The sequence below is a fragment of the Xenopus laevis genome, chromosome 5L (genome assembly GCF_017654675.1).
Source record: "Xenopus laevis strain J_2021 chromosome 5L, Xenopus_laevis_v10.1, whole genome shotgun sequence".
In the NCBI taxonomy this organism is placed as follows: Eukaryota; Metazoa; Chordata; class Amphibia; order Anura; family Pipidae; genus Xenopus; species Xenopus laevis.
This window is the reverse complement of record NC_054379.1, coordinates 41,833,086-41,853,012: the sequence shown is the minus strand read 5'-3', so window position 1 is coordinate 41,853,012 and position 19,927 is coordinate 41,833,086. Positions and strand designations below refer to the sequence as shown.

General features: G+C 39.3%; 1 protein-coding gene and 1 long non-coding RNA gene across 5 annotated transcripts in view; both read left to right on the top strand.

The window, feature by feature from the left end:
* Window positions 1–686: 686 nt before the first annotated feature.
* On the top strand, window positions 687–3,898 carry LOC121393527. The gene is made up of 2 exons (XR_005961136.1): window positions 687–733; window positions 3,610–3,898. It is a non-coding gene; the product is annotated as an uncharacterized LOC121393527 (long non-coding RNA).
* A 2,983-nt stretch (window positions 3,899–6,881) lies between these two features.
* pkr2.L (double-stranded RNA activated protein kinase 2 L homeolog) overlaps window positions 6,882–19,927 on the top strand; it is a 75,260-nt gene continuing 62,214 nt past the window's right edge. For 2 of the 4 annotated variants that reach the window (XM_041562692.1, XM_018262934.2), the window contains exons 1-7: window positions 6,883–6,992; window positions 10,794–10,899; window positions 14,421–14,550; window positions 15,233–15,291; window positions 17,176–17,224; window positions 17,874–17,977; window positions 18,877–19,009. In XM_041562692.1, coding sequence (XP_041418626.1) covers window positions 10,802–10,899; window positions 14,421–14,550; window positions 15,233–15,291; window positions 17,176–17,224; window positions 17,874–17,977; window positions 18,877–19,009 — 573 coding nt within the window. In that variant the 5' untranslated portion in view covers window positions 6,883–6,992; window positions 10,794–10,801. Of the gene's footprint in view, window positions 6,993–10,766; window positions 10,900–14,420; window positions 14,551–15,232; window positions 15,292–17,175; window positions 17,225–17,873; window positions 17,978–18,876; window positions 19,010–19,927 lie in introns of all 4 variants that reach the window. The other 2 variants (XM_041562690.1, XM_018262932.2) reach the window with 2 other exon arrangements.

The window sequence follows — 19,927 nt, the reverse complement described above, 5'->3', positions numbered from 1 at the left end:
GACAAGATTTTATTTATTGCCTTGGAGTGTGGACCCCTTTCAAAGCCCAACTTCATTGATGCTTTTTAAGTTTTTAGTGTTTGTCCGGTCACCTATGAACACTTGGGAGTGGGAAAAAACATTTTTTCTTTCCAGGAAACTATAAATAACAAAGGTGTCACACTAAAGTCTGTGGCCCAAAGGAAATGGAAAAATATTTTTTCGTTTTAAGCCAATTAAGTCAATGAACTATAAAAACAGTCATTAAAGTGAGTAAATGTTACTATTTGTAATATCTCCAAATAAAAAATCTATCTCATAGCATTAAATGATTAGAAGAGGTTTTTTGAGTTCAACAAAAAAGGTTCAAGTTGCAAGTGTGTAGTAAATTAAAAAAAAAAAAATTGACAGAAAGGTTTCAGTTTTATATTTAGTCTTAAATAGCTAATTTTTCTTTTTAGGCCCTCTGCTATACTCCTTTCTGTTCTGGCTTTCAAACTGCTGCCTGGTTGCTAGGTTAATTAAGCCCTAGTGTCACGTTCCGCACCCTATATCCAGAACCCAAGCTAAGCTCCCTGGTCTCAGTTCTCACTTCTGCCTTTAAACGCCGCCTTTCACCTCGGGAGGAGCCCTCGGCTAATTGGATGCCGCCAGGTCTTAATTGAAAGAGGAGCTAAGCTAAACGGTTCTGGACAAGCAAAGGGGCACGATCGTCTCACCAGGATATTGGAAGGAAGAACACCACCAGGAACAGGTAGGCCAGGCCAGCACAAGCAGATAGAATGGTAAGAAACAGGCCGAAATAAGAATAGAGAGTGTAGAATAGTCGATGGACAGGCAAAGATCAGATTGGAGAGGTCAGAATAGTCACAGACAGGCAGGATCAGGATTGGAGAGATCAGAGTAGTAAATCAGGCAGGCAAGGGTCAACACATGATAGATCAGTAAGGATTCACAAGGAATAAACAACCAAGAACTTCTAAATAGAACCTAACAACGGGCCATTTGCTGTAATCTAAATGGGCTTTTTATACCATTTGAATTTTGCGGCAATGCACACTGGAGTCATCACGCCAGCGTGACTGCGCCATTAAATGACGGACATGTGCACGGTGCATGCCTTAGAGCAAGCCGGCACAGGAGAAGGGAGCAGCGCAGCGGGTGTCCACGCCGAGAACGCGGCGGTGGACCCCGCTGCCCACTAGACCGCCAGGGTAAGGCTTCCTTACACCTAGATAGCAAATGATGTTGCAAGCATGAGCATTTTTAAAGACCACAAAAAAAAAAAATGACTAATTGCTTAAAATGAACTTTAAATAATACAGGTATGGTATCTGTTATCCAGAAACCCATTATCCAGAAATTACGCAAAGGCCATCTCTCATTGACTCCATTTTATTCAAATTATCCACATGTTTAAAAATGATTTCCTTTTTCTCTGTTTTAATAAAACAGTACCTTGTACTTGATCCAAATAAGATATAATTAATCCTTATTGGAAGCAAAACCAGCCTATTGGCTTTATTTAATGTTTACACGATTTTATAGAAGACTTAAGGTGTGAAGATCCAAATTACGGAAAGATCTGTTATCCGAAAAACCCCAGGTCCCGAGCATTTTGGATAACAGGCTCCATACCTGTATTTGGAAATCTGAGCTGAAAAAGCAGAGCAGCGCAATGGAGTCCCTCGGCGCCATCTTCTGCCCATTCATATTCTCTTCAGGTCTATTTTCTGACAAGGAGCATGCGGTGCAGTTGAAGCAAATTCCTGACTAGCACCAACTGTGCAGGCGCCTGCAGGTTCCATGTAGGCAAACAGGCCCGAAGAAGATACAAATATGCAGAAGATAACGCCAAGAGACTCCTCTGCGCTGCTCTGCTTTATCAGCTCAGGTTTCCAAATAGGATTAATAATCTAAGTAATGCACTGAGTGGGGAGAGATGAAGGGGCAGATGGAGGGAAGTTGAGGGGGCTGTTGTACCTCAGGGTTTTTTTTTTCAATAAATTTTTATTAGGTTTTCCATAAACATAGTAGAATTTGTTACGCAGATTGAATTCATTCATAATAACAAAAGAGAAGAATATACAATGCTGTATAACATGCCAAAGGTACAAACAAATATATCCATGAACTAATAAAGCCACTTTACATTCCTATACATTTAGATTTGTAGTAGTTCTAAGACTTTAATTTTGTGACCAGGATCAATTAGTTTAAAGGATAGAGACCATTCATCCATAAATTTGTGCTTTAAATGAGGTTCAGCTGTTTTTACCCATATTGCTTCTTGCTCAGGGGGGTTTAGTTCTCCTTTGAGATATGAAGATCCATTTTATGGATATATGCAGTTTCATAGCAACCATGCATTGATTTGAATAAGAAACTGGAATACGAATAGGAGAGGCACATAATTGAAACACCCTATTTTGGAGAAATATGTGGAATCAAAACCAACTAGATACTTTAGAAAAACACATCACTGAGGAGAATACTAGACCCACTGATACATTGAAATACTCCAACAAGGAAGAACTCCCTGACAGCACATTGAAAGGCACCTTGCTTTAATAAAAAAAAAGAAAAGCCTGCCAGTTTATAGCCCAAAGTGGCGTTGAATAAAAGGAACTAAGATTACAAGAGACAAAAATGTTTTATAATTGTAGAACAATATTTGCTGTTTCTGTATTAATATGTTAAATAGTTATAAATAGGTTGAACAAAGGCAACAGTCAGAACATGCATCTTGGATAATAATAATATTTATTCCAGAAAATGAACAGATGATAGTTTTCCAAGTCACATGGTGCAGATTAAAACACTCTCAGTTATTTAATTTTGGAACATGATCAGACATGTAGAGGAGGGGATCTAGTAAATAAACTAAGACAAAAAAAAACATACTGGATATAAAAGATGAAGACTCGAAGTCCGGAAAGGCTCAATATCAATTTTGATTTAGCCTCCTTTAAAGGGCACCTTTTGGGTAAAAATGTTATCCCCAACAAAGGTGTGGGCTAATAGTAGTTTTTTTTTTAAGAAAATGCCCCCCTCTAGCAATATGCTACCCGCAGGGAAAGGGAGCTGCCGGTGCGAGCAGCCATGTCTGGTCACTCACATGCGCATAATGAAAATGTGTTCCCCCGAATTGCTCATTATGCGCGTGACATCACATGCACGTTATGCGAATAGAGTGACACAACATGGCTGCTCGCACCGTGCGCTCCCTCTCAGTGTGGATAGCGTAGCGCTGGCGGGGGCATTCTTTAGAAAAAAAGCTACTGTTATCCCCTAACGGAATTGTTGGGGATAACATTTTTTACCCAACAAGTGCCCTTTAATTGATTTTTTCCCCTTTTTAACTTCACCAAATACATCGATGAGTAGGTTTTAATATTTCACTTATCTAGTTTTAAACACTTTTGTTAATATTTACTGCATTTATTTTACACTATATAGAATTCCATGTAACAATTGTTGAAATTGTGCAACAAAATGTGTGAGAAATAGCATCATCTAAAACTTTAAAGGTTGCAGAAATAGGATCTCATTTACTCTGAATAATATAACTTTTATATGATAGTAAGATCGTACCTAAATGGTACTGACGAGTGCATTTCAATCTTTAAGGGTTCCCTAGAGGACTATGGGACATGTAGTATTGTGTTCAGGCAAGGTATTGGAGGTGGACATCTGCATGATGAGAGGATTAACTATGGTAAAATGTGAACTGAGGAAGCGGACCGGAGAGTGCACAAAACCCTTCAGTTTTCATCCCCGAATGCACCTGCATCTTTAAATAACGCCACAGCCTTCTGAGGAGTCCGGACCACTTCCGTTAAATGCTATGCAGGCTTGATAGTAAGCCATTTGTCAGAATGTTATGTTTAAATTTATGACATTTATTAAACTGACACTGTTATTTATTTATATTTTATTCTATGTGTTGGTAAATGAATGAATGCTTACTGTTTGTAAGAACATACCCAAAAGGGTTTTTAATTTGTGTGTGCGCCCTGGGTGGGTATAATTAGCTTCCCGTTTGAATGCTTGTCAACTATATTGGTTGGTTTAAACTACAGCTATCATACAAAATGATGCTGCCCTATGTGCATCTACTTTTTTTCTTTCTTATAGATTTACAGTATATATCAACAGATTGATTGAAATAAGAAAAAAATAAGAAAACACCTACAGTAGTATTTTATTCCACCTTGTGGCCTAAACATTTACTGCACACAATTATGTTACATGCAATCAAAGTCCAAGTGAAGAATTGGAATATGGGGAACAAGGGCAGAACAGAAACTGACTTAAAGGATTCAGGAGCAAAGACTACAGGATACAGGAACACAGGATCTAGGAACAGGAGGCTTGGTTACCGCAACAGAGCTAAATAACGCAGCCCATGCGGAGGAGACCGCTTTATTGGGCTATTTCCCACAGCTGAATTACAGTTCTCAGGTAACAAAGCCATTGATTTTATCCTCTAGGCTCAAACCACACTGCTTTCTGGCTTAACCCAGAAGACCAGGGGCCAGTACACCTTAGATTTCCTGGTTCAAGTGGAAAGCAGAAACCACATTGTATCTTTATCAGGAGATCAAAACTTAGGACATTTCAGTAACTTTCATTTACTTTTCAGCTGCTGGCTGAGCTTTCAAAATCGGGACTGTCCCATGAAAAATGGGACAGTTGGGAGGTATTCCCTCCCAAAGGTTAGTATTGTTATTATTTAGTGTAAATGCATGTACTTTGCCTGCAGTTGCCCAATGGCAAAATTATCACTGGTACCAGCGCTGCCATGTGTTCCCCATTGAGATAAATGTGAAGTGGCGGTAGCATACGGAGCATTTTTGCAATTGGTTTTCATTTTCTATTATTTGTTTTTTTCTGAGTTATTTGAGTTGCTAGGGTCAAAATTACCCTAGCAACCAAGCATTTATTTGAATAAGAAACTGGAAAATGAATAAGAAAGGGCCTGAATTGAAAGATGAGTAATAAAAAGTAGCAATAACAAAGAATTTGTTTTTTAAATGGGGTTCATGACCCCCATTTGAAAGCTGGAAATAGTCAGAAGAAGAATTCAAATAATTCATAACTTTAAAAAAGAAAAAATGAAGACAAAATTGAAAAGTTGCTTAGAATCAGCCATTCTATGACATAACTCTAAAAGGCAGACAAATGAGGACAGTGCCTGAAGCCTGAAGATGGCAGCGTTCCGGAATCCGGAAAAAAGCAAGGCTTATCCCATGTGACTGTGTAAGGGTTAGTTCACACAAGGAGATTCAGGGAGATTTTGACGCCTCGCGGCTAATCGCCTCTTCTTCTGGGCGACAATCTCCCCAAACTGCCTCTGCGTGTCTTCCCATACACTATAATGAAAAGTCGCCTGTGCTAAAGCACACGTGGCGCTGCATTTACGTTGTAGCCTGAAGTTGCCTCAAGAGGAAACTTCGGGGTGACTTGGGAAAACTACTGTATAACCTTGTTCCATAACTGTATTACCTTGTTCAATAATGACATTCTTTGTATTTTCTTGTTCAGTGTTCTTATTTGCATGTTTTTTTTAAAACAGAGAGTTCTGCATTCACTCTCATAAATACAGCAAGTGTGCCATTTTTACTTTGTACCAGGCTGTTAAAGGAACCCATAACTTGCCAGGCTATCCTTTTTAAAGGAACAGTAACATCTAAAAATGTAATAGTTTTAAAGAAATAGCTATCTAATGTACTGTTGCCCTGCACTGGTAAAACGGGTGTGTTTGTTTCAGAAGCACAATTATAGTTTATATAAACAAGCTGCTGTGTTACCATGGGGCACAGCAAGCTCAGGATACACAGATAAGCTCCCATTGTATATTATCTGTTATCTGCTGTGTATCCTGGGCCTTTTCTCTTTGTACAGCTTTGAATGGATGCTTCCCATGGCTACACAACAAATATAAACTATAGTAGAGTTTCTGAAGCAAACACCCCAGTTGTACCAATGCAAGGCCACAGTACATTATATTGCTATTCCTTTAAAACACTTTCTTTTTTGATGTTACTGTTCCTTAAATGCATTTGCAATACATTTACCAGGTGGTATTAGAATGTCTGTGTGTGGGGGGCACTTCCAGGCTTGAAGTGAGTCTGTAGGGGATCCCCAAGTGTTCAAGTTCCGCCACATGTTTGAAAATGTTGGAGAAAATATGAGACAGCGGGTACAGCACAATAGGAAAAAGCATACCTCCTAGCTGTCCAGTCTGCAGTCCCTCGTTTGTACTGGAAAGTCCAGTTTTTCTCTACGCTGAACAGCCAGAAAACGAAACAAAGTTTCTAACTTAATTGGCTTTGGGCAGAGAGCCCAGAACAGCCACTGCTGCAGATAAGATACTTTGGTAACAATTTCAAGATAAGCAAATAAGTAATTGTAACAATATTAGATAACAGGTCCCTTGGGAAAAGTTAGACTCGCAGCTTAAAGGGCAATTCCCCTTCATTAGCAAAACTGTTATAACTGAAAAAAAACCTCAGAAATATGTTCAAACTTTCACAACCTGCCAAATTTTGTAAAATGAACATGGTAATTAGGGGGTGTGGTCAAAAAAATTCTTGTGCAGCAACTTTTTTGTCCCTCTTTTTATTTTCAAAATGTTGGGAGGTATGTTTCCCCAAATGTTATTTGTATGGAGCCTCAGTGGAAATATTCCTGGTTCTGATAGAAGCCATATTCAGATTTGGTTTCGTTGCCGAGATGACACACCGTCCCCAGTCTGGGAGAAACGAAACCGAATGTGATACTTCAGGATTCCCACAGCTCTCAGAGCAGACTCCTCACATCATCAGTAGAGAGGCACGCCTCTGTAACCCTTTGACTAACGTGACTCTCTATTAAACCAAAGAAGTATCTCTGCTCTTTCTGGAAGCTAAAAGGTTAAAAGTCCTTCCCACTGCAGAGGTGGAGCTGCAGTTAGGGATTTCAGTCTGATACGGAAGTAGCTCAGACTGTGAGAAGAGAAGACTGACAAGGTAACATATATAGTTTCAGAGTGGCATGATCACTGCGGGATAATGTGCATTTAAGGAAACTGTTAGAAATCATGTGCTTTCTAGAATAATCTGAGGCAGCATCGATGTGTAAATCATCATCATTTATTTATATAGCGCTGTCAAGATACGCAGTGCTTTACTGCAGTTATAGCAAACAGGGGATAACAAACAAGGATTACAGAATACAATGGGGTTAGAAGTACAATTGAGACATTAGGATTATTTAAACATTTTGTCATTTTTGATACAGCAATGATTAATTAAGGTACATTGAATAAGCCTCTTTAAACAGATGGGTCTTTAAGGAGCGCTTGAAAGTGTGTAAATGAAATGAATCAGCAGAATCAATTCCTTAGCCCATATAACCAGGGGCATAACTACAGAGGAAGCAGACCTTGCGGCTGCAGGGTGGGTCCAGGAGGTATAGGGGCCCATAAGGCCCTAATTCATATACAATTTCAATTAATATTGGTATGTGATATAGTGACATGGTATGTGCCTCTGTAATCCTCTCGCATACACAAACAATACAGTGTGGAATAGGAAACTAGTGCAGAGAGGAGTGCTGTGAGCAGGGTAGCCATCAGGGGGGGACAGGGGGGAGAGTTGTGGGGGGCCCTGAGGGTAAGGGGGGCCCTGCCACGCCACACTTACTTGATTAGCCGGGCCCCCATCTTTCTGAGAGCTGCTGACTTCAGGAAGGCGACTTCAGGAAGGCTCACAGCCAGGATGGCGGTCCTGGCTGTGAGCAACACACACACACACACACAACTTTAAAGCAGGTGGCAATGTGCACATCTGGATAGAATTCACCTTTTGTTTCTACTTTGCACCTTCCTACAGGAGTTTACTCCGGCCACTGCGTTTTGTTTGTGTGCACAGAGACCTGTGTTTAGCAGCTGCAGGTTGTAGTAAGCATGTTCAATCTGCTGCTCTCTAATCTGGGTATCATTCAGACTTAATGAGCAGTGGCTGATATATGGGAGGTGGTAAGAACAGGGCTGACCTGCACCCCTCTATGCTGCACTCTGCACCTCTCAACACATTTTTTATCTGACACTAGACACCAGTCTTAGTTTGACCTGGGGAAGGTGTTCTTTACTTTAGCACTAGCTCACTCTTTCTCCCTTTAGTGCTCTTGTAAATGACCCCTATGGTCTTTCACCCTCACAACAGACTCTGAACCTGTCAACCATATAAAAAGCTGTATAATAAAAGTCCTTTTCAATTTAAATATGAAATCCAAATTCTTTTTGTTATTAAAGCACCCATACCTGTTATAAACTTGTTTAAAAGTCTCAGCTGTCAATCATATATTGACTACCTCTCCTCTATGCTTAGGTATAGGCAGGTAATTACTTTCACTTTCCATTCTGCACTTCCCATGTTTCCCTCCCTCCTCCTCATCTAATTGTGTAGCCAGTGCATGGGCAGGAACACCAGGTCCTCTATTTTGGCACATAAACAAGATTTTGGGATGATGCAAAGCTTGCCTTATTAATAGTGTTTTACAAAATGGTACCTGCCTGCTTGCTGTGATTATGAATTCCAAGACTAAAAAAAACAAGATATAAATAGTAAGTGAAGTTTATTTTGCTTGACTAACACCATAAAATAGGATTTGGAATTATTTCTTAAAGGATAAGTAAACCTTTAAAATAAGTGAATGTAAAATCGATGAGGGTACTATTCTAAGCACTTTTGCAATGGAGATTCATTATTTATTTATTTTTTTCCCCAAGATATTAAGGGAAATATGTACTGTTAATATGAATGAATTTTGTTACAACAGTGCCACCTGCTAGTGACCATTGTGATCACCAAGTAGTCAAGGAAGAAATTGTCTGGAGAAAGAAAGTCTGCTCTGATGTTCTTCTGCTTGAGATTTGAGAAAGGTTTTTATTTTTGTTCCTAAGTAGATGAACATCAGAGCAGCCACTTTCTTTCTCCTGACAACTTCCTAGACTACTTGGTCAGAAAATGACCAGCAAGTGGCACTGTTCATTCATATATTCATTCATATTAACAGAACATTTATCCTTTGATATCTTGGAATAAAAACAAAATATATAATGAATGTAATTGCAAAATTGAAGCACCCTCATCAATTTTTACATTCATTTATTTTAAAGGTTTACTTATACTTTAGGGCTCTTACACACGGCCGTTCCGACCTGCGCTCCCCTGCGTTCCGTTTTTTGGCGTTCAGCCGCAGGGGAGCGCAGGAATAGACGCAAGTAATGATTTGAAATGGGGCTGTACTCACGAAGGCGCGTGTAGGCGCCGAACGCAGGTTCAGACGCAACATGCTGCATTTTTCCTGCGTTCGGTGCCTGACTACTTGGTGATCAGAATGGTTACTAGCAGGTGGCACTGTTGTAACAAAATTCATTCATATTAACAGTACATATTTCCCTTAATATCTTGGGGAAAAAAATAAATAAATAATGAATCTCCATTGCAAAAGTGCTTAGAATAGTACCCTCATCGATTTTACATTCACTTATTTTAAAGGTTTACTTATCCTTTAAGAAATAATTCCAAATCCTATTTTATGGTGTTAGTCAAGCAAAATAAACTTCACTTACTATTTATATCTTGTTTTTTTTAGTCTTGGAATTCATAATCACAGCAAGCAGGCAGGTACCATTTTGTAAAACACTATTAATAAGGCAAGCTTTGCATCATCCCAAAATCTTGTTTATGTGCCAAAATAGAGGACCTGGTGTTCCTGCCCATGCACTGGCTACACAATTAGATGAGGAGGAGGGAGGGAAACATGGGAAGTGCAGAATGGAAAGTGAATTTAAAGGTGTAGAACTACAAAGCTCTGTTTCACCCTGCTTTTATTTGTAGGTGGAATGCTTGTCAGCAATGACTATAGGCCCATAAGGTTGGTTATATAGTTTACATTTTTAACAATATAAAAGATAAGGTTGGAGATATCAATGGGGCCTCTGAAGCGGCTACCTGTGCTTAATTCTTCCTTGGAGCCAGCGTTTACCATATGGTATCTCTGTTTCAATGCACTCGTTTTTTGTAACTACCGCATACAGCGCTACTCATATGGCCTTTCTGTTCTCCTCATTTAATATCCTCTACTGGCCAGCAGCAATTTTATGACAGGAGCCCCCTGAGATGGCCCCTGCAATGCTGGCCCCCCAGTGCTTACCTTTTCTGTGCCAGATGGGGTCCGGGGGGGGGCACCAATAGTACAGAGAGTGCAATTGCGCTTTCTTGCATTAGAAGTGATGAATTTCTGATGTAAATATGGAAATCCACTATCTGAAATACAATGGCTGATTTCAGCCCTATCACAGGCAGTAGCCTCCTCTCTTTTCTGCATTCAGAAGTATTCAATCGGAAGTTTCTGCATTTTGAGCTAAAATCCACCAAAGTCTGTTTGTGCTGCTTTCGATTCAATACTTCTGAATGCGGAAAAGAGAGGAGGCTACTGCATGAATCAGATAGCGGATTTTGGCCCCCTGTAGCCCTAGCCTAACAATGCAAATATACAGTATGTAAATTCATCCCAGATCCTTTATGTGGTTTGACAGTTTATGTGGATTATGTGTCCTATAGCTTTCCCATCATTGTCACCCAGTGTGCCATAGCCCTTATATTTATTGCTGCTTCCAGTGAAAAAGCATAATGTAATGTGAATTCAATTATTTTCTGAATGGTCACATAACATCCAGCTATATAATCTAGATATATGATATCTAAATGTGTGTCACCTATTTGTTTTTAAAGGTGATTGTTATTAAATAATAATTGCAGAACTTTCCATGGATCCCAAAGTGGAGTTTAATGTGTTTTGTGCAAAAAAAAAGCTGATACCGGAATTCAGACTGATTTCCCAGACAGGACCACCTCATGATCCCTGGTATGGTTTTTCAGTTATGTTTTTTATGAATTTTATTATGGATTTTTGTACCCTTAATCCATCTATCTGTCTGTCTATCTAGCAATCTTAGCAATGCAATTAAGAAAGCAGACCCCGTGGTCACAGGGGCAGGGCCCTCCTCTATAGCTTTAAAATAAATACAGATGGGAGCAACTATGAGCGGTGGGCCTCTCCGAATAATTTTTTGGTGGGGGGGGCCCAGCGCATTAATTTTATGCCACTGATCAGGGATTTGTGTGTTCCTTCTGTTTCCACTCCTGGCCATTTTCTAATTTGACCTTTGTTGTTGTTTTCCCAGCTCTTTTGTTGTCAATTTTGCTCTTGTTTTATCTTTCCTAACCTGTCTTTTGTGCACTTCTTTATCCTAGATGATTTTTCCCTTAAGGGTCAGGCCACACTGGGTGTTTTGGGGAGATTTGGTCGCTTGGCGACTAATTGCCTCGTTTTTGTGGTGACCAATCTCCCCAAACGCCTTCCCTCACTCTTTGCCGGCTAAAATGAAAAAACGCCGGCGCTAATCACACGTGAGGCAACTTTGGGTGACTTCGCAAAACGAATCAAATCTCCCCAAAACGCCCAATGTGGCCTGACCCTAAAGGAGAACAAATGCTCCCATCAATGGAGCTGAAGATGAAATTAAAGGAGAATGAAAGCACCAATCGACATGGGGTGCCAAATGTTAAATCTGCCCCCAAAAGTTTGTAATGCCTTACCCGCTAGCAGGCGATTTGCTTTTTAAAAACGTTGGCGACAAATCGTCCAGTGTGTCCTTACCCTTAGTGGGCTGTTTGGGCCTCTATGTGGGCTGATTGGGCCTCTGTGTACCTGAGAGGCCAGGGCCTATTTTAATTCTCAGTCCGGACCTGCCCGCTAGTACAAGCCGGTGCTCCTGTTTGCAGAATACTGCATCGTGCGGGGCACTAGCAAGCAAGCAATTGATCCACAGCAAAAAAAGCTGCCTTTGTTGTTAAAGTCCGGCTTTTAACCCTACTTCACATAAACGCTGTGTGAAGAGAGAAGGAAGGAAGAGGATTGCTCGCTAGTGCCCTGGTGCAGCTTTCTGCTAACAGGAGCACTGCCCTGGGGTATCAGGTGAGTCATTACAATCCTTGGGGGATGCCCTAACATTTGGAACCCCTCGTCGATTGGAGCTTTCATTCTCCTTTAATTTCATCTTCAGATTCAATGTCACCCTTTGTTTCCTCAATGGCAATGGCACAACGGCCAGCTGAGTAAAACTGTAGTGATAAGTAGCTCCATGGATGTTCCAAAAACATCACTCACGTGCCAATACCCCATGCCCATCTAGGTTTGTTTGTTCACATGCCCTGAAGTTTAAAATCAACCAAACTGCATGACCGAATCTGTACAGCTTGGTTATCTTTCTCATATCTTTTGCAATTGGCATGGGTCATGCATTCAGAAACCTGTAAACACTGCCTGGACTCTCCGTAAATATGCAGGGATTTCACTTGCAGGATATTCAGCTATTGTTTCTGAAGAAGGGGCGTGGCCCAGAAATATTACTTGTTAAACTGGTTGTTCACCTTCCAAACACTTTTTTTCTGTTGGTTTCAGGTTTTTCCAAAATTGAAGTCTAAAGGTTAATAATGTTCCTGTCCCTGGTATTTCAGTCTGGCAGCTCAGTAATCCAGGTGCAGATTCTGAACTATTACATATAATTGTAACTATTGTTACAAGTTGTTTCATTTAGTAGATACATTTCTCAGCTGCCTCTGTGGAATATTAGCAACTATTGTATCCATTTTATATCCATTTTAACAGTTGTTTTTAATGAAACGCAGGGATTCTGCTCAGCAGGGACAAAGATAAGAAATGTATCAACTAAATGTATCAATTTAGAACAGTCAGAGACTCCCCTCCCACTCCTCCCCAGAGCTGCATCAGAAAATGAACTTTTAGGGCAGAGACACACGCTCAGATTAGGGGAGATTAGTTGCTGGGCCTCCCGCTGCCTCCCACCAGCTAGAATGTAAATCGACGGCAATCTGTGCACTTTATTTTCCATTGTCGCCCGAAGTTTCCTCACTTTGGAAAACGAAGCCATCCGAGTGTCATCCCGCCGGCTAGAATCTAAATCGCCCGCGGGATGGTATTCGGGGGAGATTAGTCACCTCAAAGAAGAGGCGATTTATCGCTGGCCGAGTAAATCTCCCTGAATCTGAGCATGTATCTCTGCCCTTAAAGGGGTTTACCTTTTAAAATTAACTTTTTTAGTTTGATGTAGAGAGTGATATTCTGACACTCTGCAATTGGCTATTTATTTTTTCTATTCAGCAGCTCTCTAGTTTATAATGTTAGCCATTTAGTTGTTAGGGTACAAATTACCCTAGCAACCATGCACTGATTTGAAAAGAGACTGTAATATGAATAGGAGAGGCCTGAATAGAAAGATGAGTAATAAAAAGTAGCAATAACAATAAATGTGTAGCCTTACATTTGTTTTTTAGATGGGGTCAGTGACCCCCATTGGAAGGCTGGAAAGAGTCTGAAGAAGAAGGGAAATAATAAAAACACTATAACAATAAATAATGAAGACCAATTAAAACGTTGCTTAGAATCAGCCATTCTATAACATACTAAAAGTTAACTTGAATTTAAACTTCAATATTAGAAAAACAGTGGCAAATAGAAAATAGTTCACCAGAAATAAAGACTTTTTTTTCAATTACTTTCTATCTGAAAACAACTGAACTGGGAAAAAATGTTGGAAGGTAAACAATCCCTAATAAACATGCATAGGATTCAAAGTATAATTCCTGCATGTTACACAGCTCAAGCAGCAAATTTCCAACATTATCTTATCTGCAATATATATATATATATATATATATATATATAAACAACATGGGGTCGGTGCACCCAGAGCACAAAATGGATGCCTCAGTGCTGGAACAAAAAACAATCATATATAAATGTCAAAAAAAGGTCCGCACACATAGGACTTGGATAAAGAAGAAAAAGTGTAGTTTATTCAACGTTTCGGCCCAGTCACTTGAGCCGTCCTCAGGAAGTGACTTCCTGAGGACGGCTCAAGTGACTGGGCCGAAACGTTGAATAAACTACACTTTTTCTTCTTTATCCAAGTCCTATGTGTGCGGACCTTTTTTGACATTTATATATATATATATATATATATATATATATATATATATATATATATATATATATATATATATATATATATATATATATATATATATTACAATGGCAGCAGCCGAAAGGGCACTCAGGCAAAAGTATGCTGGGCAATATTATAGGAGCAATGTTTACAGCTGCAAGGCTCCAAACATTGTTATAATTTGGTATAAGACTTTACTCATGGTGTTGTGCTTTTAACTAGCCATGGAACTTGGTGACTCCTAATATCTTTATACTTTTTTAATAGTTAGCATATTCTAAATATATAAATATAAACCTGTGTGAGTTTTTTTACGTAAGCATAATTACATAAGTATTGTGTGTGTATCCTTATTTAGGTTTACTGTGCATCTGTATGTACAAAATGAAATGTTTGGAGAAGGACAAGGCAAATCCAAAAAGGCAGCAGAGAAGATAGCAGCTAGAATTGGACTGGCCGCTCTGCAAAATCAAGGAATCCCACCCCAGGTGAGCTTATCCATAAAGTGACCCAAATGTATTTTTTTTCCTGTATCTGGAATTTTCATGCAACCTGAAGTCTTTCACTTTTACAAATTCTCCTACTTATATAATATCCTTATATTTTACAAAAAGGGGTACTTTATTCAATATATATTACAACAGTGGTAAATTATTCCTTATGATAACATATTTCAGTGAGTCATGTCACCTAAATTAAATCATAAGCATGGTTTATATCTGATGACATCACTAAGCTCTATTTATAAATATATAATTTATAAAATATTCATGGTTCTTGTGTAATATATACATATAGCATTAGTAGATTCAGTATTCTGGAATAAAAATATAGGACAACATGAAAGTGTAGGACTTGTTATTCAATAAAATCATGGGATTGTTCATAGATCTTTTTGAATGACAGGGTATCGTTTTTTAAGTAAGACGCACATTATTGCACCTTTTCATAATTGTCCCCACTTGGTAAATCAGCACTTTAGCAAAATACAGTCAACCAGTTTTAGATTACCATTACTTTAGGCTAGTAATGGCCCATATATGACTGCTTAATAGTTTTGACTATTATGTCATCAGCAGAAACTACAATTAGAAAGTTCATGTTTTAAAACATTATTTTATGAATGTTGCAGCCTAATAGAAGTAATTACCAAATAACTGTTTCTCACAGGCACAGCAACCCACAGCAGCCGCCTCTCTGGACCCAGTTCAAAGTTCATTGCAGGGAAGGTATGTCAAACCCGGTAGATGTGTACTCTAGTGAAAATCCAAACTAAATTGTGTAATGTCCCTTTAACTAGAGAAACATAAAAATCAACTTGCAGAGTTGTACTGATCTGAATACAACCTTGCAGCGCATTTATTTATTTACATCAATTGATTTTATTGATATTTTGCAGGTCATACAAGCAAACAGATGCTATAGGTAGCGAATAGAATTATACAAAGCAATTTCAAGTATCCATAATAATTTCCAGATGGTATTTAAATAATAGAGCAGTACATATAAAATACTAATGCACATTTTTTTAATGCTACAAAGGCACACGCAGTGGAGCTGAAGTCAGACTGAATATGCCTGATTTTGTATTTTTTGGGCCAACCTCTGCTCTGCTGTGTGTGCCTGCATGCAAGTGGAAGCTGCACTTCAGTGCAAATTAAATGGGTTGTTCATCATTAAATTTTAGTATGATGTAGAGAGTGATATTCTGAGACAATTTGCAATTGGGTTTAATTTTTCAGTATTTGTGGTTTTTGAGTTATTTAGCTTTTTATTCAGCAGTTTTCCGGTTTGCAAGTTAGGCAATCTGGTTGCTAGGGTCCAAATTACTCTAGCAACCATGCACTGATTTAATAAGAGATTGGAATATGAATAGGAGAGGCCTACAAAATAGCAATAACAATACATTTGTAGCCTTACAGAGCATTTGTTTTTTAAATGGTGTCAGTGACCCCCATTTGAAAGCTGGAGAGTCAGAAGAAAGTAAAAAATTCAAAAAGTACAAATAAGATAAAATGAGGACCAATTGATCAGTTGCTTAGAATTAGCCATGCTATAACATACTAAAAGTTAATTGAAAGGTGAACAACCCCTTTAAGGAAGCTGGGGCAGAGCCGATCCACTTCTCTCAGTCTGCAAAAAACAAAAACCACTGGCTGAGAGCCAACACTTCGGGGCCGATTCACCAAGGGTAGAATATCGAGGGTTAATTAACCCTCGATATTCGACTGGGAATTAAAATCCTTCGACTTTGAATGTCGAAGGATTTTAGCGCAAATAACGATTCGAAGGATTTTAATCCAACGATTATCCTTCGACCAAAAAAACTTAGGAAAGCCTATGGGGACCTTCCCCATAGGCTAACATTGACTTCGGTAGCTTTTAGATGGCGAACTAGGGGGTCGAAGTTTTTTCTTAAAGAGACAGTACTTCGACTATCGAATAGTCGAACGATTTTTACTTCGAATCCTTCGATCCGAAGTCGAAGGTCGAAGTAGCCCATTCGATGGTCGAAGTAGCCCAAAAAACAGCCCTTCATGTGTCCAAGGTCTAAGAAGTCCATGGTGGCAATCTGTTTCCAGGAAGGACTGGAACTAGGGGTAGGCAGAAGAGGCACTTGCCTAGGGAATAAAACTGTGGGGGGGCACCAGGCATGTATCTCTGCCTACCCCCCCCAGTCGAGTCCCCTATCGTGCTGTTTGATCTCCTCTAGTGAAAGAGACCGTGCCAGTCTATTTGAGCATGCTTGTTCAAGCATACGCATGCCTATTCAAGTGCACATCACGGGTTGGGAGGTGACAAAACCAGTCGGGTTGCTTAGGGCACCCAGCCGGCCTGGCCTAGCAATGTTCCTGGGTATGAGTTTTATCTAGAATGCATTGACAGGAATGTAAAGTGGGCCGTTAATGAATGTTAATATTAAGGGTCATTACAGATCAGGTTAAAACATGCATAAATAAAAGTAGTGATAAATTGCATGAAGAAAAATGAATCAAGAAAAAAATTAAGTAGGAACCTGAATATCAGGCAGGGTAAAGATTTCACTGTTTTGCTGTTACATTTTAGTTCTGTAAGTGATGAATTCATAATTTTATTTTCTGCTTCTCATGTAGCGCTGCAACTGCTGAACCCCCTGTAAATGGCTCTGAAAGTCAGACGGCGGTATGTGTTTCGCACACTAATAATGTGTTCAATGTTAATTTCTGTCATTTTCCATGATAACTTGGCTGCTAGGAACGTTCTATTTTCAAGTATCTGATTGGGATTTCTAGACGTTTGTCCATACCCTGTGGAACAGTAAAGGAACAGAACCAGTGGTCTGCAACATGCAGTTGTTTGATCAGTTGGATCAATGATCTGACACTGAATCTGACAGGAAGTGAAGAGATTCTGTTGCTTCTCTATTTGTCCATGCACCATTTATCTGCCTGCAAAGTGCATCTGCAAATTACATTTTCAGTTTGGACAGATCAGCTATGATTATATTGAATCACAAGGCTGGTATGTGGATACATGTCCATGTTATCCTGAAGTTCTGGCAAATACTAAAGGAGTTGCTGTTAGCTTCGATAGACATGTGCTTTATATTGGGCCTGTGCGGGGGATGGTCAGGCTTTTGTGTAAGAAATGCCAGAGCCTATTTTGAATCTCAGTCCAGACATGAACATTATGCGCAAAATCATCCTAACTTCCTATCCAAATCTAGCTTCAGGTTTTATGTTACCTATTGCTGAAATCTATACAGTGCTATAACCCTATCTTGAGAGGAATCAGTACTTTAATATTTGTCTGGGTTTTTTTTGCGGTAAAGAACCATATAAACTACATTGGAATTCTAAATGAATTATGCCAGAAGAAATCATGGAACACAAATTTCCGAGATGTTGATCGTTATGGACCAGATCATGAGCCTAAGTAAGTGAGAATGTTGCTGTCTTTGGGGTAGATTTATAAAAGAGTGAAGTTAGAGATCTCCACAGTCCGCAGAGTGAAATACCACCTCTCTCCATTCATTTCTATGGGCTTTTTAAAGGCAGGGTCAGACAGGGCTGGCGGGACACCAGGAAAAAAATCCGGTGGGCCCCGTCGACCCGGATCCACAATCTTAAGGCAGCTTCCTGCCGTGACCGCATGAAAAATGTAGTGCATGCTGCGCACAAGCACATACGTTCGGTGGCACAGTGCTGGCAGGGGGGCGGTGTGCACACGCTTGGTGGCGGGGCATTACCTACATGCACAGTGGTGCGTTGGTGCACCAGGGGAGTTCGGAGTGGGGCCCTGGACAGAAGTCCAGTCTGACCCTGTTTAAAGGTGTATTTATGAAATGATGAACTTTCCCTATCACCCTTTGATAAAATACACCTTTAAAAATCCCATAGAAATGAATGGAGAGAGGCGTATTTTACTCTGTTGATTGTGGAGATCTCTAACTTCACTCTTTGATAAATCTACCCCTTAGACTATGTACTGCCCCCATGAGAGTTCTATCTATGCAACATTTGGGGTACCAATGGGTCCCTGTGCCTAAAGAAGAGCAATAAATATAATTTATAAATGGTTGGTTTAAAGAACCATTCAGAAGTAACAACACCAGTTATAATTTATAGATGTGTAATCCAGGACAACTGTTTGGTAGTTAGTTCCTACTTGTCATATTCTTATGCACATGGTGTTATGGTTAGTCATGTAAGGAAGATTAATAGGAGTCTATTGGTATTATATTTAGAAGAAAATTGTTGGGGCAAAAATATTAATAAGACCGTATTTTGATTACAAAAGAATTATTGCTCAACATTTTCTGTTTGGGTTGGCAGGTTCTATTGTGTGGCAGAAGTGAACAAGCAAGCGTATCCAGAAGGTTGTGGAAGGAATAAAAAACAAGCAAGAAAAAAAGCGGCTTTTCTGGCACTGCATGCACTCAAAACTGAAAATCCCAATGATATCCTGGTACTGTACATTTGCTTCCATTTCATTAAAGGGCTCCTCCACCAAAAAAAGTTTTTTTGCATAGTGAAAGAAACTATAATTCTAAGCAACTTACAAATTTACATTAATTAAAGAATTTCAGTCATTTTATAGTTACAGGTTACAGAGAGCTCAAAACTACAGAATGCCTGTCTCCAGTAGACATTTTAACCAAACAATCCAAAATTTAAAATGATTTCCTTTTTCTCTGTCATATCCAAACTAAGATATAATTAACCCTTACTGAAAGCAAAACCAGCCTATTGGATTTATTTAATGATTTTCTAGTAGACTTGAGGTATGAATTTCTAAATTTTAGAAAGATCCTTTATCTGGAAAACCTTAGGTCCCGAGCATTCTTGATAACATGTCCCATACCTGTGTTTGAAAATGTAATTGCTACTAAAAGTAGTGTTTGACTAAGTGTCATTCTTTGCTTAAACAATGTTCCAACCTGTTCCATGTGTAAGAGGAAACCAGGCTGGAAATTAATTTAGAACCTCAAATGCTGTACATTTTATCAGCTAAGGCATCTTCTAATCTTGGAAGATGTGCTTAGTGTTCTGCCGACCAATCAGCATCCTGAACTGTAACCAAATCTGGACAGCAAATAATATTGTTTTAACAAAAGTTAAACTAATAATAAACATAGTGTATATGTGTTGTGAATGGGGTTGTGAATTCTGCTGTTGGCACTATATAAATAAAGGCCAGTAATAATGAAAATTACAACTCTACCAGATTAAAGAGCCATGTAGTCTGTGGTTGTGTCTGTAACTTATCCACTAGGTGGCTCTTTTGCTGCAACTGCAGGAGGTGCTGCTTAAAGCAACGTACCTAATGACAGAAAAACTCAATTCATAGCAGTGAAGTAGAAGTAAATGTTTCTGCTTGCTTTGT